The 27,464-nt window shown below is 34.7% G+C and overlaps 1 protein-coding gene across 1 annotated transcript in view; it reads right to left on the bottom strand.

Moving 5' to 3' along the window:
• The window catches only part of LOC149801431 (dmX-like protein 2), a 212,399-nt gene that overhangs the window by 183,851 nt on the left and 1,084 nt on the right, over positions 1 to 27,464 (bottom strand). The window contains exons 2-4 of the mRNA XM_089955559.1: positions 8,430 to 8,555; positions 5,063 to 5,134; positions 1,961 to 2,039 (exon numbers count right to left, since the gene is read on the bottom strand). Coding sequence (XP_089811685.1) covers positions 1,961 to 2,039; positions 5,063 to 5,134; positions 8,430 to 8,555 — 277 coding nt within the window. The remainder of the gene's footprint in view (positions 1 to 1,960; positions 2,040 to 5,062; positions 5,135 to 8,429; positions 8,556 to 27,464) is intronic.

Below are 27,464 nucleotides of genomic sequence, written 5' to 3' on the forward strand. Positions count from 1 at the left end.
TTGGTTCTCTAACAAACATGAATCATAATTTACCTGAGGTCAAAGGTTTGAAAGTAGAAACCAGCAAGTTTCTTGGAAATAGGACTGCTGTCATAAACAGAACATATTAATACAGTTAGGAAAGTGCATGCAAGTCTACAGACAAGCGTACTCTTATGTCATAGATATGTAGAAGCAGTCTTTTCAAGAATAAGATCTGTGGGATTAATGGGATGTTAATAAAAATGAGAGGGGTATATACCTAAAAAGTGTAATCCATATACAGGCACACATAAGATGCAGTTTAGTGTAAAACAGAGTAATGATTATGCCAATAGCTAAATGGCTGACATGTATGAACAGACCTTAAAATAAATCTTAAGCATGAAGGATCAACAAGTGGACAGAAAAAAGGAGTATACTGATGAGTCACATTTATGTGTCCATTCCAGATTCATGGAATGTATAAAGAAATTAAAATGAAATTTAACAAAATACACCATGCTTCTATTATAGCAAGGAAAGAACACAAGCACATGTCACAGGTTTCTATTTTGTCTCAAACAACTAATGACAAGGTAAATTTGGATATATCTGTCACATTTTCTAAACTGTATCCAAATAACTAATGACAAGTTAAATGTGCATATATCTGTCACATTTGAAGTTGTAAATAGCCTTGCAGCAAGGGAAAGTACAAAGTGACAAAAGGAGATTCATGTATTCTCCTGTGTGCATGGTGACATTCACATACACAGGTCTCATCTTCGATAGCCAAGGTTTGATATGTTAACCCTATCTACACCATGGCAGATCGAGCAGACATTTTCGTGCTTTGTCCTAGCAACATCTACAGGATTTCACGAGTTGCCACCCTTAGTAAGTAATGCCAACTAACCAAAAGAGTGTAACAGCAGTGCATTGTACATCAGCCGAAAATGGTGGAGGCAACTGACTTCAAATGGATAAAGGATACCTTGTAAGTTTAACTTTGAAAGCATGACTATATACCAGAGAGAAGCCATTACAGGCGTATTTGAGTGAAAGATATTTGTACAAACACAGACCGGCAGTGGGAAGTTGCTTATTTATGAGTCCATTCAAGTTGTGTGCTCCCCTTGTCTCAATCATGTAAGTATGGTGTTCAAATTAAAACAATACTGATTGGATGCACCACATCCAATGAAATTCACAGACCCAAAGCACAGAAATATCTGCCCGATCTGTCAAGGTGTAGATAGGGTTAACGTATCAGAACCTTTGCTAGCAAAGATGCACAGGTCTCAGCATGTCATGTTCAATACATCCTTATGTGTAGGCACAGGTTAATCTAACCCAAGCAGAAAAGACATGTCATGCACAAGGCTTACCATGTCCTCATTACAAATCTTATTAACTGATTTCATTGTAAAATCCATACACATGGGGTAAATTCTTTGTTTCCCCCACCACCTGTATTATTTCTAAGAAAACATTACAGAATAATGTATAAATATGATGTCAAGTGAATGACATAACACTGGTAGCAAGTCAAAATATACTGAAACTAATTTAAAACTAACTATGCAAGTTAATATTTGAATCTGTAGCAATGATCAAGCATAGAATGACATGTTCTGGATTGAAGTTTACTAACTTATACTAAATAAGGTTTCAACTTCACAAATAAACTGCATACCTTTTTACCTGTAAACAAGATAATTACAGAGAACTAACATTCTGCTTAGCACACTCATGAATGTTTACATCAATTACAAAACATTCAATTTTATTATTCAGGCGAATGGTGCAAAAAGCATCGATCTTCAGATCAAACAAAGATCTTATAGAAAAATCATCATACTCAATTCTCCATACTACAAATTCAAATACTGACAAAAAGTTAAATTTTTGGCCAAAAAAATAAAACCATAAAATAAGTTCACATTAAGTAATATCAATTTATGAAACTCAAATAACTATATAATACATATTTTCTTACCCTCCAAGTTCCAACACAAACAGTTGATGACACATTCTGCTTCAAATTTAGCAGTCTGGTACCAATGGTAGTCCAATTTCTGAAACAGTGAATTAACAGGCATATCAAATAACTAAAACAATTGTTGCAGGTAAGTTTGCTGAACTCTATTTAAACAGCAACATGCAACTACAAATATTTTAAGTTAATAAAAATTAAATCATATGCAAAAGAGAATTTTTAATACTACTTATGCCTTGGCCCAGATCTGTTTTCACTCAATCTTTCATAACAGCATTGTAATGTTGAGAAATGGGGGTATAATATGGACACTATGTTGCAAGTAGCAGCATGCAATTACTCAATATTGTACAGGCTTACTTTAGAAAAAGTGATCCAACACTATGGAGAGAAAAAAACTGAAGAAAAGAATGTTTAAAACTTTTGGGTGTGAACACAAACTGTATTCAAGATTTGTATGCATTATTTTGGGTCCCACTCTCTTCAATCTGCTTGGTAGGGCCTTAAAAAAAATAACTTCTGTTACATCAAAATAAAAAACAGTTCTTGTCCAGAAAAATAAATGTAATGATGGTCCACAACATTTTTTCATTTATACTACCTCTTTTATCAAAACTGTGTTAGTTCTTGCTACAGTTTTACAATGGAAAGTTATGGATTCATATGCAAAAACTGTGCTCCTTCTGGTTCCAATTTTTGGCATGTGCATACATGAAATGAGTTACTGAGTCAGCCTAGTAAAATATAGTAGGTCAAGTTACCAGAATCACATAATTTTTCTCTGACCTTAGATAACCTAAGTACCATGAAGACGACAATTAAGAAAAAAATTGTCTGAATAATGTAATGGAATGCTGGAAATAAACTCATTTAAGGTCTCATGAATATAATAGTGCATAATTTGAAATGCAATATTTCTTGATAAAGTTATGCTGCAGAAAAACAATGTTAAGGAGGATGGGCAATCAGAAGCCACAACTCTTCCAAATGATAATGCAGCAACTTTTAAAATAAATCCAATCAAGGTCTAAACACAATAAAGCTGACTGAAATCCAACACACCTTCGTAACATTATGCTGTGGAAACCAAATTCATTAGGACAGACAATCAGCAGCCACAACACCTGTACATGATATGATGGAATGTTGGAAATTTTTCAAACAAAACAAAAGTCTTACCAATCTGAAGTTACTTGGAAATCTGGTTGAAATCCAAAACATTTTGGTAAAGTTATCCTGCTGGATATCAAGCAATCTGTAAGTCATACCTGTTCTCAATGAGACCAAACCAATACAAGGTACATGTAAGTCTATGAGACAATGTTAATATCAAATTGCATCAGAATATGTTGAATCATACTTTAACTATGCCAGTCAAAATCTACAACCCAAGTAAAGGCATGAAATTAATTTTCAAGGGTCTTAACTCTACATAACATGGAAGTGACAAAACATAACCCATTAAAAAAAACATCTAGGTCCTGAGACAATGTACACACCAAATTAGATCAAAATATGTTAAATGGTTCCTGAGCTATGCGGGTTCCAAGGATCTACTTTAGCAGAGATTTCAGAGTGAGGAAAAAAGGGCAACAACTCCATTACAATTGGAAATGAAAAGAGGAAACCTTGAAATCCAAATGACATTCAATTATGTCTATGGGTTGCACAGTAATGCTGGTTACAAACAACATCCCATGTGCAGATAAGCAGTTAATTGTCCAGTGCTATAAACTCATTTAAGATGGAGTTAACACGACAAAACTCCTGCAAGAAAAAAAAAAAATATATATATATATATATATATATATATATATATATATATATATATATATATATATATAGCTGTAAGACAACATACATATTACATTGCATCAGAATATGTTGAATGGTTCATGAGCTATGCTGGCCACAAAAACTTGCTGTAGTGGAGATGAAGTATTTGATGACAAAAGGGCAACAAATCTCTTAGAATTAGATCCCAACTGATAAAAGGTGCAACATACCATGAAAAGATTGCCCAAGGCTCTCAAGAGCTATATGTGATGGATGCATCATAGAGGACCCTGCTCAACACAATATGCTCATTATCTGTGAGAAACTTGCATTGGGAAACCAAAGTTACAAGTAAAAGATTGACATTCAGAGACCAAGACTCCTCTAAATGATGACACAGAATATATGAGATCTAACTCCTTCAAGGAGTCATCAATACAAACAGCATCTAACAGCCACATCTAGGTCTACAAAAAAATATTCACACTGAATTGCATTACAATATGCTGAATGACCATTGAGCTATGCTGATAACAAGTAACATCACATGTAAAGGTATGAAGTTGACTGACATGGGCAATAACTCAAAAATTGTGTAGACATGGTAAAACACCACAAAAGGTATATGTCATGAAGCTATTACCAAATTCCATCACAATATGTTGAATGGTTCTTGAGCTATACTGACTTCAATTAACATTCCAAGTTTCCTTGTAAAAAAAAAATGGGCATGACAAGTGACATAAATGTATCCAAAATGGACTGATGAGTTTAAACCCATAAAAGGCACTTTAAGAATAAGAGACAATGCTCATTACCAAACTGCATAAGAATATGTTGAATGGTTCTTCTGCCAGTTATGAGAAAATATCACTTTGAATGAAGATATCATATATACTGTCATAGTCATATTTCTATCCAAAATGGAGCTGATAAGACCAAACCCATACAGATGCACATCTAGGTCTGTGAGACAATGCTGGAACCAAATTATATCAGAATATGTTGAATGGTTCCTGTGCTTTGCCGATTCCAATTATCTGCTGTAGTAGAGATTTAAAATTAATAGAAAATGGGAGAAAAAAAAAACTCCCATCAAATTCAGACCAAAAATGATGAAACCTATAAAAGGTACGTCTACATGAAATAGGCAATTTAACTACCAAATGGCATCTAGTTATGCAGAAGGATTGCACATCTTTGTTGGTTACAAGAAGTGTGAATGGAGGGATAGACAGATGGACTGATGTACAGAAGGAAAAGATGGTTACTACATGGCTCCTGCATCTCAATTTGGGGTCCTAATAAATAAAAGTAGACACTCACATGTGAACTCTCATGATGAAGTAGCGGTGTTGGCTCAAAGATGTAAACTTGACTTAGGTAGGAGGCAGCAATCTGAAAAGATCAGACATAGTAAAGAGTCAAAGCTCTCAACATAAACTTCAAAATAATAATTTAAAAATCCAAACTAAGATGGATAATTTAATAAAAACCTCTACAGCTCGTGACTCAAACTGTATGAACAATAACCATTTTTTTTCAACTGCTTTTTCACACATTTTGGACTTTCTCCTGTTCAAATCCAAAAAATATTACAATTTGATAACAAATGCCCATCCATTTTATGACATATTCCACACCTTAACACCTTTTCAGACTTCGACCCAAAGGTTGCAACTAATTGCAACACCTGAATCCAATAGATTATCCCCAATGCTAAAGAATGGGTGGAAAGAATCTTTAAGATTCAGTGCCACACTTTGATCATTATGCAGTGTATTTTTGGCCATATGGTTTCAAATGAGTGCAACAGAAACTATACATTGTAATTTATTCCCACTGCTAATAGACAACACACATTGTAATTTATTCCAACTTCTAGAAGTACACTGGTTACATCATGGTAATTGCTAATAAGTAAAAGTATTTTTAAAAAACCCACTGGAACAAGCTAAAATTTCACTAAATATGAGGCTGAACCATCACTTCATTAACTGTTTGCACAAGGTCATTATGTGCTTTAAAATTAAAAAACACTAAATAAACTAAACTGCTTTAAAATGGCTAAAGTAAATGAAATGTTGTATAATATACTTCCTGTTTAGTTTAAATAAAATCTCACTTCAAATGAATAAATTAATAAATTCATTAGTATACAATTACTTGCTGGAGGATTAAGGGAGGGGGACAATAGCAAAACACTTCTGACCTAGAACAAGTTACAGGTTGATTTTGTATATTCAGCTTTAAATGGTATTCCATTTGGATCAATATATATAAATAAACTTGATGATCCAAATGGATGACCATTTAAAGTTGAATGCATCTGAAATACAAAAACCTGTAATGTGTCACCATATTCAATGTGGTACACTAGTACCATGCAATGGTTTTACATTATATCAGCCTTGTTTTCAACACTGCAAGGAAGTCACCTCTTACACACAATTGTGAAAAGGGTCTATTGTTTCAATGATTCCCTATTTCTTATTTATCTTCATTCATTTCTGATGACAAACTAGCATCATTTGACCAATATTTAAAGACCTTTATGCCAAGATGCATTTCAAAAAATTTAGTTCAGTTCTGTTGAGTTGTTTATTAAATTAGATTGTTTAAAAGTTTACAGGTTTTTCTTTATTTTGCAATGGATGTCATATTTTAACACAGATTGATATGTTCTGCATAATTTTGAAAGGCAATCAAGCTTAAATGTTTTCTGACCAATTTGGACAAATTCTGTTCATCGATTTTTGATAAGTCATAAGAATGGATTTATATTTCTTTTATTTGCAAACATATTTCTTTCAGTTGCAATCATATTTGTGATACCTGTTAACAGATCAGCATCATCTGTACAAACTTTAATTCCATAAAGCAGTTTCTTAAGAAGCAACTGTTTAACATGGTTCCATACACTTGTCTAAAGATAAATTTCTAGGTCACTTCCAAGGTTTTTCCAGGATGAAATTAATTTTCAAGGTTCATATGTGACCATTACTGAATGGAATCAAAGAACATTTTAGATTATAAACATGCATTTTCTAAATCTAAAGATGTTTCTCTTTCAAGACTCTCTAAAACATCTAAGTAACAAAAGACGATTATGTAAAAAAACCACAAAAATGTAACACATGAAACAAGTTTGATTATATTCATATAAATTGGCATGTAAAATCAATTCAATGTACAGAATAAACTTTATTTTGCTGACCTGCATTCCTGCATAATGTTGCTAAGTGGGAACAACACAATGAGCATAAATTATGTTTTGTTTCCTTTCAAACCATTAATTCTAAAGAATTCTATAGCAATACATAGATGTATGTATATATATATATATATATATATATATATATATATATATATATATATATATATATATATATATATATATATATATGTGTGTGTGTGTGTGTGTGTCTGTGTGTGTGTGTGTGTGTGTGTATCTCATACAAAGTAACATTTTCCTATTACAGTATCAAGAAAAAACAATAAAAGCAAATAATTAAAATCTTGTCTTGTAGCAAAAGGAGTATAACCCTGATTTTTTCTATGCCAATAAAATCCCAAAACAAGATGTCAAACAACAAAATCTCCTTAAGACAATCTGGTTAAAAATCATTCATTTAAAAACAATTTCAAAAGGGTTGATTTAAATTTTGATAAAAGACCTTCAAACTTATATACTGTTGTATAAAGAACTAAATTTTCTGTAAAATCAACTTGTCTTCTTGTAATTCGTTAAACCAGTACCCAAACCTGTATTAATACAGGGGCTCATATTATTTTTAATATATAATATAAGGGACGACAATTTTTCATTCAACAATTTGGACTACAAATTTGGCTTAAAACGAATAGCATTCCATTTTCTAATCCGAGACTCCTCCAATTATTCCCACCCCATTTTTTAAATTTGGACATTTAGGTGTGAGGTCATTGCAACTGCATATAGAAAAAGACAATACAATGTTAATACTCACAATTTCTGAGTAAATAAGTAATTTTCATATCAATTTTATGCATGTATCACTTGGTCTAACAAAGTTTAAAGTTTGCTAGGCCATCCGGTAAGTGGCTACGCTTTGCCACCACCATGTTTTGAAGCTAGACTGGTTTTCATACCTTCTATGTAAGGAAAGATACAGATGTCGAGCTGACTTTGAAAATAAAATGAATCTAATCCATTAAGCGTTTGGATTGACTCAGCATATATGTTTATTGCAAGCATCCAAACGATCCATACAACACCCTGTGAATATTCTGGTTAGAACTCAATAAATTTAACTCACGATCAGTTTAGTTATGACTCAATTACGTACTTGTTTCGGGCATCAAGTGGTGGCAGAAAATTCCTGGGTTTTTCCCAACTTTCATCAATATTTGCAAAATTCACAGTTGGGGAATTTTTTTTTCATTTCTCCCATCTTTTTTCTGATTTCTCAGTAGCATGGAAACCCTGTGTTTAAATGTTTCCTATTTCTAGTATTGATGGCCATAATAAATGGTATATCGGCATCATTTGCAAAATCTTAAAGGGCTTTATGCCAATATATTCTATGATAAATTTGGCTGAATTGCTCCAGTGGGTTATGTGAAGTTTAAAATATTAAATGTTGCTGCCTGAATGACAGACAATACACAATGGATGTAGGACTAACTAATTAACCATTAATCTGCTAATTACCTTGCCAGTATCAGTGGAGCAGTCAATACAGCTGACTTTAATGTTGCCATGGGTGACCCCAGGAATTATCTGCACTCTCTGGAAGTCACTCGCCAATATCACAATGTCACAGCCAGTAGCATATGCCTACAAGGGAACATCAAGATATAGTAAATAAATGCACAAAATTGCTGTCTCCAAAGTTTTAACTATTAAAAAGAAATATTCAGTTTTCCTGGTTCAATATTCCGTATATACTCACAAATCAAGTAAACCTGCAAATAACAAAGATCCTGATCTGTCAAAGCATAATACACCTCCAGATCAAGGTTTTTGTTGTTTTTCTACAGACTACTTCTAACAAACAGCAAAGACTCAGATCTGCCAGCACATTATGCAACAGCAGATCTGGCTCTGTGCAGTTTGCAGCTGGACTCATGTTATAAGCGAGTATATACTGTATACAGTCGAACCTTTCTTAAGCAGTCACCTATGCGAAAAGGCCAAACTGTTCATACGTGACCTATGAATGAAGTTCACCATTCAAACATGATTTTCTTGACAAAATACCATACACAGAGTGACATAATTTATAATTTCAAGCAATAGTAATAATGTACTATTCAAATAACTATAGGTTACTGTATTTGTATGGGAAAATATGAATGAGTTTTTCAGATGTAAATAATGTACGACCTTGGGAGTGAAGTATATCCATCCAACAAAACAAGTTCATATTTTCCTATACAAATGCAGTAACCTTTTTATTATATGCTCATTTTCTTATTCGACCTAAAGCTTAATTATATTAACAAAATACACTACAAGAAACAAAGTAACTGAATGTATGTTGTATTCCAAACTAAATACACAAGTGCAGATCCATCATTACACAATAACATTATTAATGTGCACATAACTCCACCCAGATAAATTTTAAGTTAGTTGCACGCTGGACATAATATATACTTTCGAAAGAAAATGGCACATCTAGTTAAAATTGAAATTTGAAGTCATATTGTGAATGAATACACATTGCAACAACTTTTCCATTTGATCTGGAATGTGTATATTTTGGTATTTTTTTCGATTCTATAAAATTTCATGATTATGGACTGGATTTATATGTGATAATTCCACATGAAATACATTGGACTGAAGAAGCGAGGGAGAAGCGTGTTGACATCTGCAAATGTGTTTCAGTTTCTGTCACTGAATGTTTGAAATGATAATGTGGGAAAAATATGAAGTCTTTCAATTGCAATTATCAAAAAGACGCTATGGAATTTAATGCTTATTTCCTTGAGTGCAGTAAGGAGGATGTAATTGCACTTATCATCAAAATTACAGTACAATTTCGAAATGTGTAACCAAGATCAAGAACCTATGACATGGGTCATGTAATTCGGATTTGCAGAACTAAGAAATTCAGGATGTAAAACTAAGTATATTTTTGCCATTCCTATTACCAGCTAAAGAAGACATTTTATGCCTTGACACTTATATGTTATATGTAAGGACCCTTTCTTGCGTCTACTGTATAGCTAGCCTAAATCCGAAACATTGTTTCAAAAAAGTTAACGCGGAATGTGCCAACGCAGCTGGTATGTGGCAGTCCACAAAACATCTGCTTTACTTCATTCAGAAACAAATTTAATCAAGCCAAACGTAAAGCACATACTATGCGAGTGTACATGATTTGTTTACAAATCAAAAGTGCTGTCGTCTGCATCCATTGTTTGTTTACAATACAAAGTAGTTCCTTTATACACGTGAAAGCAATATGAAGGTGTGCAATATCATAAAATACTGAATGATTCTGACAATGTAAAGTTAACGGGGAAAAAAATGAATATATATTAATTTACATTATAAATTTATCCACAAAAAAGTTGTGGAAAAGGGTTTTTAATTCAGTTTTCTTCAGGTTCTATTTTTCATTCACATTTGTTGCTTTAATATATCTTGTGTGTATATTTCTGTCACAGAAGTACAGATCTTGGCCTAATATAGGAAGTGTCAACCCAATAATTGACCGGTCACCTTTGTTGAAAGACTTGTGATGTCTTTTACACTGAAATGCTGTTCCTATCAAGTGAATGATCAGAGTATAGTGAATAAAAGCAAAATGAGGTCAATATGCTGAAGCGAGACACCTATCTGATTAGGAAACAACTTGCCCCTGACCATGGAAAGCAATGGCTATTTAATAAATTATTTCTATGAAGGAAATTTCCCAGGGGAGGGGGGAAGACAAAGGTCACATAGTATCCATTGATACTATGTGACCACTGTATAAAAGGTGACTCTTAGGTTTATTTCATATACTTGTAAATGTTACAGAGATATTGTTTATCATGGAAATGACATTATTTCATATCATCATCCATACTGTGTATGAACATATGTATTACATCTATTGAAACAAAAGTCATTTAAGTTTTGCATTAAGGCATGCACACATCTCAAAGGTCACAAACAACTTTCTAATGGTATTACCCTCAAAGATACAGTGCACAACATTACAACTTTTACAATTATGCATCCACCTCCAATACATCTAATAGCAATATCCCAAAGGCATGAACCTTGGCACACTTTTCCCAGATCTGATTAGATCATACACCTATATGTATGTCCTACAATTACGCATCTTAAACAGTGTATATGAAGCAATATGAACATTATGCATGGACTTGAATACAAGTGCATGGGGGTTAGACCTTTTTGGTGCAGTTTTCCCATTAACTCAATATTAAATCAAGATTAAATATGCTACATCTGAATCAAGGTCATTCAAATACAGTGAAAGCTGGACAAAGTCAAACACAAATCTGCATCTTAAAATATAAGTCAAATTTACATATAATGTTTTACATATACACTGAAATACAAAAAGATGTATTTACATTGAGATCAGCACCACCTGACCGAGATAGACAAATACACCTACACATAACAACATTTATGACACACACACACCTCTTTTATATGCACCGTCTGGAAAAACAAGCATATTATATCAAAGGGTTACAGAGCAATTAGATCTGTATTCCAAATATCTGCCATGATATAGAAACAATATTACATAACAGGGCATAAGATGTGTACCATATTAGCTAAAAAGGCTGTAGGCCTGTGGTAACTAGGGGTCTATACCAGGTAGGAAGTAGTGGACATTTCAAGTGGAGAAACAGATGACCAGAACATGCACATCATATGGCAGAGCTGAGCAAATCCCATAGCCCGACGGGCTAGTCCTTTTTTTCGTGCTTTAATCACTATATCTATCTTTATTTGGCCAATCATGCCCTCTGTGCATACTGAATACTTGATTCTACCCCTCTTCATGTATACATTTACATCCTGTTACAACCTGACTGCATATTGGGCTACGCGACCAAATTATCGGCAAATCAAAACACGTCAAACAAAAGAAAGCCAGTATGATCAATTAGCAGTGTTGTAAGCGATTTTGCTGCAATGAGTTTACTCAATCTAGATCATAACGAGTGGCTCTCTATGATTTTAATCCAGCGAGTCAGTGTAATTAAATTAATGAAAGGTACTTTACCAACATCAGTGTTTGTTTCCTTTATGAACTGATTAAATGACAGTAATGATTCTTTAATTTATAATTGATTATACAGATGATTAACTTCCACGTGCGATATCGTGTTTGAAGCAAAACAATTACGCTAATTAATGAGCTGTTTCATTTCTTATTTAAAATATAAAATTGATGTTAGGATCACTTAGAAGTAGTTGTCAAGCAAGCTGATAGTTACTCTGTGGATAAAATGAGTTTGCTAAATTATTTTCACAAGGAAGATAATAACGGCGATTCAGAGAAGGTAAATTTGTTTGAAAATGGAGGGATAAAACGTAAGACGGCTACTCAGTGTGCGGTAGCTATTTCTCCAAAGAGACATAAGCAACAATTCGTGATGGAAAAAATATAAAATATGACACTACTAAGAGACAGAGAAATTTTCAGCCGCATTGGGATGATTGTCATCCCTGGCTTGAATATACTGACTCGGAAGGAAAGATGATTTGCATTTACTGCAAATAATATCCCAAACTGGCACAGTCTTAGTGAACTTAATGAACTTAATCAAGACTTCTTTAAGGAATTTCTTAAACCAAAAGAGTTTACAGATGCTAATGAACATTTCTGCAAATGGACCAGAGCTTAAGGACTTTAACCCAGACACAGCTGACAACTGCTGGCTTAGTGCTGGTGCATGTGGCAGACATATACATGGACATATTTTCAAATCCATCAGCTAAAAACATATATACATGAACCTGAAGAAGCCAAATGTATAACAACCAATGTTTCTGAAAAATTAAATTCTTTTAAGAAATAATTATGTTGTATATTATTTCGTTTGTTTTTTTTTCTCTATGGATTATAAGTACATACGTCTCATCAAATCTCGGCAAGTGATTACCATTTTAGGAGCCGTGAAAAGTAAGGTGGGACTAGTGAAGAGTAAGGTGGGACTAGTGAACAGAAAGGAGGGACTAGTGAATTTTCTGAAACCACTTGTCTTGGTCTAGTGGTTAAAACAAAATTTGCTCAGCCCTGTATGGTGACACCAAATTACGTCCCTACCTGGACAGGCTACCTGGAGGACGTAAAGTTGATAGGAGATACACATGGAGCTCATAGTTAGAAGCAAAGAAACTTCTCCTTCCTTATGTTATGTAGAACCTACCATATATGCTCCTTTATTAAATGAGTCCAAAAACAAACTGCACAAACCCAGATCTGCCATCATATGTTGTACCAGCAGATCTGGGTCTGTGCAGTTTGTTAGGTATAATCAGTAGAACAAACAACACAGACCCTGATCTACAGGTGCAACATGCTATGGCAGATCAGGACCTTTGTTGTCTGCAGTTTGACTCAACTTTTAAGTGAATATATATGTATGTTATTATGCAGAAATCATTCTTATTCTTTCAGTCTGTGGCCCAGATCTTTGTTTTCAGTTGTATAAAGTGGATATGAAGGAGTTTTCATATGCTACAAAATATAAATAATATATATGATGGTGAAATTCTACAAAATATACCGGTAATGAGTTGACTAGTACAAACTATAACTAATTTGTTATGGTTAACAATCTAGACAGGTGAAGTATTTTTATTATTTTGCAATGCTCTGAAGATATTGAGATGACTAAGACAACCTACATGTATAACTAATTTCTTATGGTTAGCATAATGCTGACAGGTGATGTTTTCTTTTAATTATGCAATGTCCATAAAAAAAATGCCATGAACTAAAATACAGGCTTGTGAGCAACTGCCCAGTGCACATACAGATTCACTCCTAAGACAATAAATACCCATTCATGTGGAGTTTACCTGGGTTTTTGTTGTTGTTGTTGTTGTTGTTGTAGGGTTTAACGTCATTTTTCAGCACACGATAGCTATACATGGCGGCCAGCATTAATGGTGGAAGAAGAACCCAGGAAATCCCCAGAAAGAACCACTGACCCTCGAGAAGTTACTGGCAAGCTTTCTCACATACCCACATTGGCCGAATCCAAGATTCAAACTACCTGGGTTGTGAAGTACTTCAAAGGAGTAACTCTGCAACAGCAAACTCCGCCTATCTCAATACCCACTTGTCTGCTTGTTATACCTTGCTTTTAACTAAGATGTAATGGACGGACAGACAAGGGTAACACTATAATATGCCCTACCACTGCTGTGATGGGGTATTAAAAAAAAATGCATGCTACAGTGTATCTTCAGTTAAAATCAAACAATCCCTAATAAATTCATGCCGATGAAATCAAAACTAACAGAACGGGCAATCAAGAGCCATTAACTCCTCTAAATGGAGACAAGTGCAAAAATTTGAAATCAAACTCATCCAAGGTTTTATAAATAAGAAACTGCATAATTAAATTTGGTGAAATGAAACTAATGCTGTCATGATTACCAGATTGTCAAGCATCGATCACTTCAAGTAAAATGGCCACTTAAAAATGATTTACAAAGTCCACAATTAATTATGGTGAAATTTAGTTCTGTACCATTCTAGATGTGAAACTACTTGAACTAGAATCTTCTGTGTGTAAAACACATATCACCATGCTTCCCAATTTGGACTTCTACAGTGAATTTTGAGCATCCTAGAGAACTTTGTTACAATCAAATGTCAACTGGGTTTAGACTTTCTTTTCATTCCTCAGAATTATGTACATGGTCATATGCTAATGATCTCAGCAGTTCCATGCTATGTATCAACTAAGAGCCAAGTCCCTTGGTGGGGCTGAGGGTGGGGGTTGGGATAGACCTGTAGCCAATGTAAGCACTGCTCCAAGAACGTTATTAATCTTCAGTAACCAAAGGACAGCCTACTTGAAAATTTCAATGGCAATTTAAAATTTTAGGTCACTAAAGCCTAACAGTGGTTACCTTAGAACCAGTAATCCACCGAGTGGGGACTTGTTGCAAGATCATAAAAATGAGATCTTTAGTTAAAACAAATCAAAGAATAAATATATAATAGACACTTATTTTAAATAACATGCTTAAATCTGTCAGACAACTGTTAAAAGTCACTATCTGCTTCAACCACAAGCAACCATTAAAATTTGCTATTTGTGGAGTTCTCAAGACCAACCACAAGCAACCATTAAAATTTGCTTTTTGGAGTTTTTAAAACCACCTCTCTACATATTGTCTTCCCTCATATTCACTGATAAAGTGCTTCAGGACCATCTGATGATAGTTTCTATTAATAAAGCCCATGCCTTTTCTTCACTAATGGAAATAAGACAGACAGTAATTTTACTGCCAACAAAATTTTCTGTGCATGTCTCCATATCTACCTTTTTCTGAATGCATGCCATTAACCGATGGTGACTGCACAAGTAGTTTATTATTAGACTGGTCAAATTAACTAGGCAGAAACTCAGACTAGTCACATGTAATGATGACCAACTATATGTTCAAACCAGCAGTCAAGCCAAAGTGCTTCTCCTTGATGTTTTAGCATAAAATTCCAGTGGTACCCATCTTTAAAGGCAAACCCTTGTGTTGTGCAAAGTTGGCCTTGTAAAAGTAGTCGGTCTCAAAGGAGACAAAATGGTACAAATATACTATTTTAGTATCGAGCAAGGGGACCTTTAAAAATGGAATAGCCCCTCTATAATTAGAAAGTGTTACACATCATTTTCTTGATGCTATGACACTGAAGGTTGCCAAAGGGAGACCATTTGACTATTTTCATTCACCAATTCTACATTTCTAGTCACAATGCAACAATACAGCTGAACACATAACTGTATTTTCATGCTCATCAAGTATATACAGTATATGGTCATAAGGTGGAGATGTCAAAAGTTTTGAAAATTAGGCCACAAGGACCAATTCCCTGGGGCAGGGACGGATAAATAGGTAATCTCATCTGAATTTTAAAAAGTTGTCTTTTTATGTCCTATAAATAGAGATATTGTTGGTAGTAAGTATTCTAAAAAGTTTCTCTGTTAGAACCCACTGGATATGTCCATGAGAGGGAGGGGGATAGGGAATGACCTTGGGGCATGACCCAGTTCCCATCCAGTCTAACATGTTGACACTTGAGTCATTGATCACACCAGCAATTCCTAAGAAATACTGGGCAAAGAATTCTGAACTTATGTAAAATCACTTCTACTCCCAGCCTCAATTCTCATTCACCCGCATGGGTGAGATCAAAATTACAAAAGAGCTTGTGTGTGTGTGTGTGTGTGTGTAATTTGGATTTTTAGCATAGCTTTAATAATTTTTTCAGTCATATCGCTACGATGTCTGCAGTGTTGCAGTTTATAGTGATGTCCAGCACTGGGGCATCATGCCGCAGACATGTAGTATGATGTCCCACCCAGTCATATTATCCTGACAACAGGCTGACCAGTCCTAACACTAACGTATGAGCGCCAAGCAAGGTAGCTGTTAGTACCAATTTTATAAGTCTTTGGTATGACTCGGCGGAGGATCAAACCCACAACCTCCCGCATCCGAGGCAGACACTCTAACCACTAGGCCACCGGAACGATCAAATTCCATAAGAACTGGCATATGCTTGACCTAAAGACTATCACCGACCCAAATTTCACAGGTGTAGAACTGATAATGTAGGAACAGTTCAAAACCATTACGTATGTAGTTGAAGGGAAGGATTTATAATAATATCCCTTCTCTTCTTTGAAGGTGCAAAAATCCAAGTACACCTGATATCACTCACTTTGATTATACAACTTAACAGCTAAACATTTCACTAAGCAAGATTATGTAGTATTTAAAGTACATATCCTATGCACCACTGCCTCTTGGTTATAAACAAAGTAATCCAGACCCTGATGATAATAACGGATCAAAACCATTGCTTCAAGACTGATAGCAAGGTCAGATAATCAGATGAAAGATCACCTCATAAATATGCACTGATCTCACACATTACCACACAGTCCAAGATCTTGATGATAACAGCTTATATTTCAAGTTTGAAACTTAATCACCAAAATGCCTTCAAGAGTGGCAAATATAGCTAATCAGATCCAAAATTACATAATTAGTATGCATGGTTCTCACTTATTATCACCCATTCAAGATCTTGATAATATAAACCCATATTACATGATCTGATCAATTTAACTCACTAACCCCTGGAGGTTTTTGTCGTTTTCACTTGAAATGTGAATAGGAAACACATTTTGAAAGCTATTTCTGAATACATCCTAATACATCGACTTCCAAGTGATTTTCCATTAACCTAATGCCTAGAGACCACTCTTTATTCCAAATGTCCATCTTATCCTACTTTTTGCAAAGGTTCATCTGTTTGCAGTTCAGACTGGTCTGCCTTAGATCTCAGACCAAAAAGTCTAAAATCCAGACACAAAATCGGATTCTGACCACAGATGAAATTTAGGTGTAAAAAAATCAGGTCCAAAAAATGAGGTTTTCCCTCTGTATTTTATAGTGCAACTAGAACTTATATATTATTTGGTATCATTGTAGAGCTACATCTGTCTACCTTTTTAAAATACCACCCACTTTAGTGTATCATACATGACCTTGACACTACAGAGCTTGGCAGTAGGCTACTACCTCCTGCCACATAAATGCGGCACCAGAGGTTAATTTGTTAAGATGAGAAATATGGATTCCAGAATGGCAATAAGCCCAGAAAATCTGCTGCAAGATAAAATCAGTATACATGCACTTCACTCATTATCAAATTTGTGCTAGATAATGATATACACACATATTCCAAGCCTGATCAAAACTGAATCAGAACTCTGACCTCCAGGGTGATAACAAGGTGAATCAAATACAAGATAGCCTCAATAAGATGAGTGGATCTTGCTTATTATCAAATCCATCGAGGCTGTTTTATCAAAATCACATTAAAATACAGCTTCCAGGGGTAACACATGCCCAGCCAATCAAATGCAAGATCACCCAATGAAGATCAGAAACGTGATCTTCAGTGTTGTAACAGCTAAGCCGATCAGATGAATGACCATGCTGTTAGAATGTGTGAATATAACTCATTACTGAACCTATCAAAGATTTTGACAAGATCAACCCATATACCAAGTTTGATTGAAATCATATCAGAAATATGTAAACCAGAGTGGTAACAAATAAGCAAGCATTGACTGCTGGATTCACAAATGATGATGAACCACCAGTAATGTACAATAAAATCATGTCCATACCACAAGCTCTATGGACTTTATGGTCACCTCAGCTAAAAATCATGTTTAGACAAAATATGTGGACAGATTACAAGTTTATACATTGATTATGGATTGGTTTGAAGAAAGTCATGATCATAAAATTGTATTCAAATCCCAGAATTACATCCAGTAATCCTTCATAAAGTTATGCTGTAATCAGGACCAATAACTCCAATAAATATCATTAAACAACTGAAAATGAATTCATTGAAGAAATACTGATTTACTGGTAAAGTGCAATGCAGAAAAACCCATACAGTATATTAAAATAGTATAGTAATATTGGCATACTTGGGGGGGGGGGGTAAACTATTTTTGAAAATTTGGAATTGATTTCAAGTGTTCCTATCTTCATCAGGTTTAGTATCATATACAACATAACAGCCACTGAGTATGATCTTGTGAAGAACTCATAAGGAAAGAGTTCCTATTCTGACTCTTCTTGTCAAATGGTTGTTGTTGTTGTAGTGGGGTTTAACACCATTTTTCAGCACAAGATAGGCTATACATGGTGGCCAGTATAAATGGTGGAGGAAGAACCCGGCAAAACCACAGAAAGAACCACTGATACACGAGAAGCTACTGGCAAGCTTTCTCAAATACCCACATTGGCCGAGCCAGAGACTCGAACCCACACAGACAGAGGTGAGATGGCAGTGATCCATATCGGTGAGAGCTTTAGACCACTCAGGACCCCCCCCAACAAATGGTAATCAGGGACCAATAAAATTGACAAAACTGTCGCTGTTTGTTATCTCCATAAAATCAAAATCAAACATAAAGATAGTACAAGAAATCTGGCAACACATTTAATGCATCATCATCCATCATTGTTTGTTAATAATCTGTAGCATGCAAGGGATACACACACCAGAACAACCAGGGACAAATATGCCAAAAGTTCCAGTAAAGCTTTGCCAAGTCTGCAACCTACAGCACATCTGTGAGTACACTAGGTACACAAAATAAATGTATATCTTCATTTTTTTCAGTGGATGTTCAAATAACACATTTTACATTCTTCCAGCATTGTATCCAACAAGGGCTTCTTATACATAGTGTCAGTGCTTGAAACACAATATAATGTACCATCTAGACATGTCACCTCAGGTTGCAAAATAGGTTTGTTCTTTCTTTACATTTTCCTACTCATATAAAGACTGATACATTTATTATTATTATTATTATTATTATTATTATGTCATTCTCATGATTTTATTGCAAAATCTGAATCCTTCTCTATATCAAGTTTTACTTTTCCTGCTGGCTGAAATTTACACCCATGTTGTTATATTTATTAGTTTCTGAATAAATTAAGTGATTTATTGCATCCATCGTGTTTTTGTATGAAATAGTTGGGTTAAGAATTGGAAATTAAAAGAAAACCTGAATGACATGTGTATCATATCTACCCACTTATAAACCAAGCCCATTGCAAAGGCCCAAAGTTTCCATCACACAACACACCAATAGATCTGGGTCTATGCAGACTGTTAGTAGTAATCTGTAGAACAAACAATGCAGGCCATGCTCTGCAGATGACGGTCTATCTTGCTTGCAGCTTTACTCAACTTAAATGTGATTACAGATGGTAGAACTAATATAACTAAATTAGACATTTCATTGCAAAAATCTGATGTACATTCATTAACTGGGTCAGAGGATATGACCATTTAATTGCCAACAAAATGCAACCTCTATAGACTACCTTTTTGTAAAAGGCCCAATACATACACATGAACCTGAGTCAGTGGAGGAATGATGCACAGCAGAGTTGTTTATCAATGCATGAAGCCTTCTGTAACGCAGTGTTTAACAGCCCCAAACTGTAACTTAGCAATTATTAACAGTGTAAGTTTGATAATTAATTTATTATATCCTATTTTCATTATCTTGAGACTGCATGCACGCACTTGTTTAGCTCCCACTTTAATCCTTCACTATTTGTTCCTTCCTTGTCTCTGTTATCCTCACAGTTTAATTTTACAGCTTTTCCCAATCATGGTTCATTTAAATAATGAAATTCACCAATAACTGTTAACTTTGCATCCTGCAGCTCAATTTTCAACAACCAATCACAACCTACTCTCTCTATATGTTGTGACTTTAAATCTACAGTTGATTTTTTCATTATTCATATCCATGTAAATATATTAGTAAGAACGCAGCTAAGAATATTTTCACCAACAAAGGGACTTTATATCAAAGCATCTGCTTCAGACAAACATGAAGAGAATTCGATGCTAGAAGAACCTAACCACAATACTACTGAATATTCTGCAGCAATGTGCAAAAAAACATACACATTCATACTGCATTTAGATGACCAATGTTGCTGTGGAATATGATAAAACTGAACAATGAAAATAGAAATCCCTTTGTGAAAAAAGGTACCATCACCTGTTGTTGTTGTAGTTGTTGTAGGGTTTAACGCCATTTTTCAGCACACGATAGGCTATGCATGGCGGCCAGTAAGAATGGTGGAGGAAGAACCATGTGAAACCCCGGAAAGAACCACTGACCCATGAGAAGCTACTGGCAAGCTTTCTCACATACCCACATTAGCCGAATCCGAGATTCGAACCAACGCAGACAGAGGTGAGATGGCAGTGATCCATAACGAAGAGCGCTTTAGACCACTCGGCCACTTGGGGCCCCTACAATCACCTGGACATTAGAGTTGGTCTAGTGTAGACATTCTGATATGGAATAGCATTCATCTTTATATCTTGGTGTGTTCAATAGATTATGCCATTACACACACAACGATTTTAGCCATAATGGGAGAGACTTGTACAGGTGATTCTTTTGGCAGTATGACCAAAATACAGATTCAAAGGGTGACTACCACAGATGTTGTATTACAGCTGAAATCTTATCACATCTCAAAATTTAAAAAATTTCATAATAAAATTTGAAGAAAAATATATTTTTGTGTTGCATCCACACAATACAGAGAACAGTAAAATCTAGTCTACTGGAGGACAGAACAGTTCCACCAGTGCAATGCCCATTGCATCCGATTAAGAAGTTACACAATGGCCAACATGTCTACTCTGTGTATTCAACAAGCTGTACATTCATTACCTTATTAATATGATTTGGCAAGTTTAAAACCAAAGGTGAGATATTTATTTGGGTATTATAAGTAATAAGGGTATCAAAAATGGTCAATAATGGTTTCTGAGTCTCTAATTAAAACTCAGCCAACCTTTGGTGGAGCTGAGATATAAAGGAAAGACTGCCCAAAATATGATTTCAGTAGGAATACTTAAGTATTTTTAAAGTTACTAAATTTGGGCCCTATGTGGCCAAGTAGTCTGAAGCACTTTCCCTTACTGATCATTGCCATCTCACCTTTTTCTGCATGGGTCTGAGTCTTGGGCTCAGCCAATGTGGGTATGTGAGACATGTAAGGGGACTGATAAATGAGTGAAGAATAGGGGCTCCATCTGTTACATAATTGCGGGAAGAAACTTGTCAGAATAGTGTTTTGTAATTGTTGTATTCAAGCATCCACACCAAAAAGTATAAAAAGTTAGGCAAAGAAATAACCTGCATCAATCAATTTGCCAATGGGTTATCCTGTTCAAAACCTTTCCGATAAGTTTGTCGCAAATTTTCATCTACAATGTTTCTTTCTTTTTTATCAACATTGAATTGTTACCTGCAATATCAAAGGTTAAAGTTCTGCCCAAAGTTAATCCAACTGATCATTTAGTTTATCAAATAATGCAACTGGCTCTTCTTGATACTAAAAATCACAGAGACATACCTGCCATAGCATGGAGTGTCAAACAATTTTCAGGAATCTTATCCCAAAGATTTTTCAACAATTAAAAAAAACACCTTATGTCTTGAGCACTGAGATATATGCTGGTAATCTTTATCTGTACTATGTGTATCAACAGTAAATAGTTATGGTCGGAGCTCAACTAAACCTATCCTGGAGCATATAGTTAACATAAAGCAATTAAAAGTTAAGGTGGTCAAAGATAAACAACCACCCTTCAGAGATTACTTGATTGGCTGATAATGACTAAGGTGAAGCCTGGTGTCAAATTCTGCAGTGGGAGGGTCCACTTAGCTAATCTGCACACAAAGAGCCAAGTTTAATAAACATTTTATCAATGGCAACATTTCTTTCTAGCTGGATTTTTACTCCATATATAAAATGCAATACATGATGTTGGAATAGTGTTCAACTGTGATTCATTTTTGAAGAATGTGATTCAGGAAGCAATACACTAACAGCAAAGCCCTGCAAAAATAATTTATTAAAACTTTTGTCTTATTTAACTGTAACTAATTAACAAACACTTGTGTTTGCACAGTTGATTTGTGTTGAAAAGCATTAACACCCATAATGAACAGAGGCATTTATTACTGCTGTATCATCTATAAGGCTCCCAGCAAACTTGAAAATATTATGTTCTCCCCCTTCCCCCAATAAAATGGTCAGTCATAAATGTCCTGACAAGGATTCACTCAGAGAATCTGGAAAGTAAGTTTTGACAATAGTACCATTCAGTCTATAGTGAGTGCAAAAATGAACACTAATGACACTGACATTACCTTCAAACCCCTTAATGAACTACTGAAACCAGCCAAGACTCCATCAAATTAAGCATATATTCTGACAGCCAATGGACTTTATAGAGAGAAACATGATCTTCGCTTTTATTTAATATCATTGTGGTTCTGATTTTGTGATTGTTTGCAAAAGCATATGTGTATGTTGCTAAGTCTAGCAACTATATTTTTCGTTGTAAGTATCAAGAGCTTTGTACAGATCTCCTGGTAGTGTTGAGGAGAGTTATTCGCTCTCCTTAAATATTTATGACATCATCATTTATGGCATATGACATCATATATCACTATAATGTAACCTGTTAACAAAGCAGTATATGTAAGGCAACTGCCATTAAATCTTTTTAAAAAATTGATAAGTTTGATCAGAAAACATCTTGTTTTGAACCATAAGATTGTGGAGAGTGATGGACTGCTCTCCTTGAAGGAAATTAAGAAGCATGAAAGCGTTCGTGAGCAATCATGCTCCTCACAACACAAGCCCTGATTAAATGCTTTGAGAAAAAAAAGTGTTTTTTTAAAAATTCACATTTAAATTTCCAATCATTTTCTATGTGCTTATATGACAAGATAGCTTATTCTGAATTGGACAATGTCTTTTTCTGGGGGTAACATGCACTTATCCCCCTTGGGATATCAAAACACATTTTCAGTCACAAAAACCAAAAACAACTGTCTGGGTATATGGCAGGTATGCAGAGAAGAGAGACACAAAAATCAAATATTTGTCAAATGTATATTACATGTACAGCTGTATATCAAAATTGTTCAAAATTTCAGTCTTTCCTAAGCAGTGTTTGCTATATAAAAAAAAGACAAAATATTTATTATAACTGACAAATCAGATTAGCTGTGGGTGAGATTATGTGTGGACTCAATAGAACTTATATAAGAGGTCAATTTGTCATTAACAAGCAAGAATTAAACTTAGTTTAATAAATCTTAAGTTAATGAACGACAGTGATAAATAGGTATATGTTTCATAAATTCACCTATGTTAAGTCATAGTTTTCTGTATTTGAAATGGATGCTTTAATATAGCAATGGTATGCAACAGTCTTGGAAAGTTTCCTCACTTGTCATTTCCATCAACAGCAGACACTACCACTACAGCGCATGACGATCAAGTTTAACATTTCTCAAAATTGCAGTCTAATTACACATCATACTTTCTCTGCTTCTGTATCTAAAAAACTGACATATACACATGGCATTTCATGCAAAAATGTTGGGTGGGGATTCACATGATAAAAATGTTTCAAAAGCACCTAGAAAACAGAAAAAGTCAATTTATTTCATGAGCTAAATGTTGGCAAAACATTTCTATACAACCATATGTAAGATATGTGCAAAATTCAGCTGCATGAAATATCTTGAGGTCGAGAATTTGCAAAAAGGTGACCCAACATTCAAGTAACAATATTAAAAATGGTTCATGCTGCATTGTGTGTAGAAAACATTCCATTGTCAAATATTCTATTATACATGGTTCACATCATTTTATGATGAAAATACTGGGCCAAAACTTCGTAAGGACTTTATTAGGAAAAATAACTTCAATGTGAGGGCCAAACTCTTAACTCCATAATGAAAGAGTCCAGGGATTTTGTTAAGGTGTGCAAATTGGTATACTGATTTCCATTGCCTGTTTCCAGTGAGTTATTCGTTTATCATTCGATAAACAAAAACAATCTGTTATAGTCCTAGAATATACAGTGCAACCCTTCTATAACGCATCCCACGATAACGAGAATTCAGATATAACACGGTCATGGCGTGGCTCCCAAAATTTCATATTTTATTTCGAAAGGTCGTGAAATAGTGTATACAAAATTTATTATCATTTTGGGGAAGAGATCATGTGTGAATTCTAATATAATGTGATCGTGGCATGGTTCCTGAAATTTTAAATACATGTACATGTATTTTTCTCATACCCGGAATTCAAGTATAATACAATCGTGACATTGCTTCTGAAATTTAATGATTTCACCAGGTTCTTGAAGTGTTATGCCAAAATAAACATTATCGGAAAAGTTACTTATTACTGATCCATGAGTAAAGCCAATAAGTTGTCTTTGTGATTGTCTTCAATTAATTCTGTATACAATCGTTGCTCAAACAATAGCTGACATGTGTTTCTTCTTTAACTGCATACACAACCAAGCAGCAGACAATGCGGTGGTTGATAAAAGATTTTCACAATTTAATAAACATAAAAAAACGAAAGCTGCCAACATGTTTGCTGGGCTTAGCTGTGTTTTTAGATGCAATCAGTTGACCAGTAAATAATGCCCACTTTATTAGCTGGCGACTGAAAGGGTATGAAATTGTACACGAGTTCAGCTTAAAAATCTTTATAAAAGTATTTTTCACAAGTTTCTTTCAATATTTAGAAAATCTGAAGTAAAATTTATATGCAAGCTGAAAGCAGGTGTTGTTTGTTAATTATTTTTTCTGTAGTCATTCAAATCAATAGGCGTACAAGTGTTAATTACTGGTTGTTGTTGTAAGGTTTAATGCCATTTTTCATCACACGATAGGCTATACATGGCGGCCAGTATTAATGGTGGAGGAAGAATCCGGGAAAAGCCCGGAAAGAACCACCGACCCTCGAGAAGCTACTGGCAAGCTTTCTCACATACCCACATTGGCCGAATCCGAGACTCGAACTCACGCAGACAGAGGTGAGATGGCAGTGATCTGTAATGGACAGCGCTTTAGACCACTCGGCCACTCGGGGCCCCATGTTAATTACTGGAAAATTTACAATAGATAAAGGTAAACAGAAACAAATATGATAAAATTTTATCAGTATGAAATTTGTACAGACACTGTTCATAGATCCTGGAACGTAATAAACCGTACATGTGCTTTGTCTTTCTTAACCTAATTTTGCTGCTATTTTTTCCCACTGACTTCAGACCCATAATGATCTGTGACAAAATTACTGAATAGTTTAAATATGTATGCAATTTTTGTAATTTAATTACATGTATTATGGATTAACTGCATGCCACGACAGTATGATATCAGACGGTAAGTAAACAGTGTTAATACTCTGTCCATGCTATATATTAGACGCTGAATATAGACACAATGATCTGTAACAAAATTATTGAATATTTTAAATCTCTGTGCAATTTTTCAATGGAATTACATGCATTATGGATGAATTACATGCCACAACGGCACTATAATAAATGGTGTTGATACCCTATTCATGATATACATTAGAAATGAATAAATGTATATGTACCAATGCGTTCTTCAATGACAAAAGTAAAATACTGTAAAACCCAGCATTAACATGACCCCACTATTAACGCGATCCAATTTTTTTTACCTCAATTATCGTGCTACAGAGGGGTTCCACTGTACCTCCCTATTTGTTTGTACCCCCCTACCGATTTAAAAGACAAAAAGCACAAAGGAGATAAAAGATGCACAAAACTTAGTTTATTTACTGATTTATAATTTCAAACCTTATTATGCCCAGGTGGGACCCTAAAATCATTATCGTCTGTGCATTTCATTCCAAACTTAAGATTTCAGTTTAAAGACGACCTGTTCGCCAGTCATTTCCAGTTCCTGGACAAGACCATTTTCAGTGAAGGGGTACATGCACGACTATAGATGTATGTACATAGAAGGATAATATTGTCTGCTTCTGATATTTACAATGTCAAAAGCAAGCAAATGAAAAGAACGACAATTACCAATTTGCATTTCACGTGGATTTAACAAGCGGTGCAATCTCTATGTACATGTGTGCAAGGGATATAACCCTGAACTCTCAACATTATGGTAATTTTTGAAATTATCCAGCAGTTACAGAATAGGATGAACTACATCACAATGTTGTCTATGGAAATCAACTTGCCCATAGTGTATACAACATGGCACCGTGTTAGTATGGAAAGTCTGTTAAGCATGAAAGGCTCAGAGAATGCCAGTGTTAGGGTCACTCTGGTCACAGTCAGGTTAGAAATTATAAATCAGTGAATAAACTGACAAAGTTTCATGCACTTTTTATTATATTAAAGATTACCGTTATTGAAACTGGTAGGGGGTAAAAAAAACGGAGAGATTTAGTCAGACTATGGTAGCTGTCAGATAACATTACAAATGAAGAGAAAAAAAAGGACATTTTAATGAATTTTCTGGGGATTTTTTTTTAAAGTAAGCATTTCCCAGCCTTACTAAGGTTTAATAAAAAGTAAGCACATTTCCAATTTGTAGGGACCAGTACGAACCATGTCTATAATTCTAAACATATTCCACGTTGTACTAGTCCCACTATGTAAGACATAGCATGTTTTTGTTTAAGTGCTATGTCTTACTATCCAAATAACAGCCTTGTATAGCATGTTCCAATGTCGGTTGACATCGGAATGAATAGTCAAAGTTTCAGGAATATCTCACACACTTGGCAGCCTATATTGACACTCTTCCACTAATTTATGTGCAATTAATATACTTAGTGTACTGTCTTTATTCAGGCAGAATGAAAATATAACACTAGCAAATGGACGAATTTTCATGTTACATTGACATACATTTGAATCTGCTGCAAAGCGACAGTAGTCGAGGTCTGCCAAAGTATGTTTAAGTAGGTTCATGCCCACAGGATATGTTTACTGAATGAAACGAAACGTTGCTTACAGTTCCAATAGGCATAATATATTTTTTGTTGTTTCATTAAAGAACA

The sequence above is a fragment of the Sinohyriopsis cumingii genome, chromosome 4 (genome assembly GCF_028554795.1).
Source record: "Sinohyriopsis cumingii isolate HCF-2022 chromosome 4, ASM2855479v2, whole genome shotgun sequence".
Taxonomy (NCBI): domain Eukaryota; kingdom Metazoa; phylum Mollusca; class Bivalvia; order Unionida; family Unionidae; genus Sinohyriopsis; species Sinohyriopsis cumingii.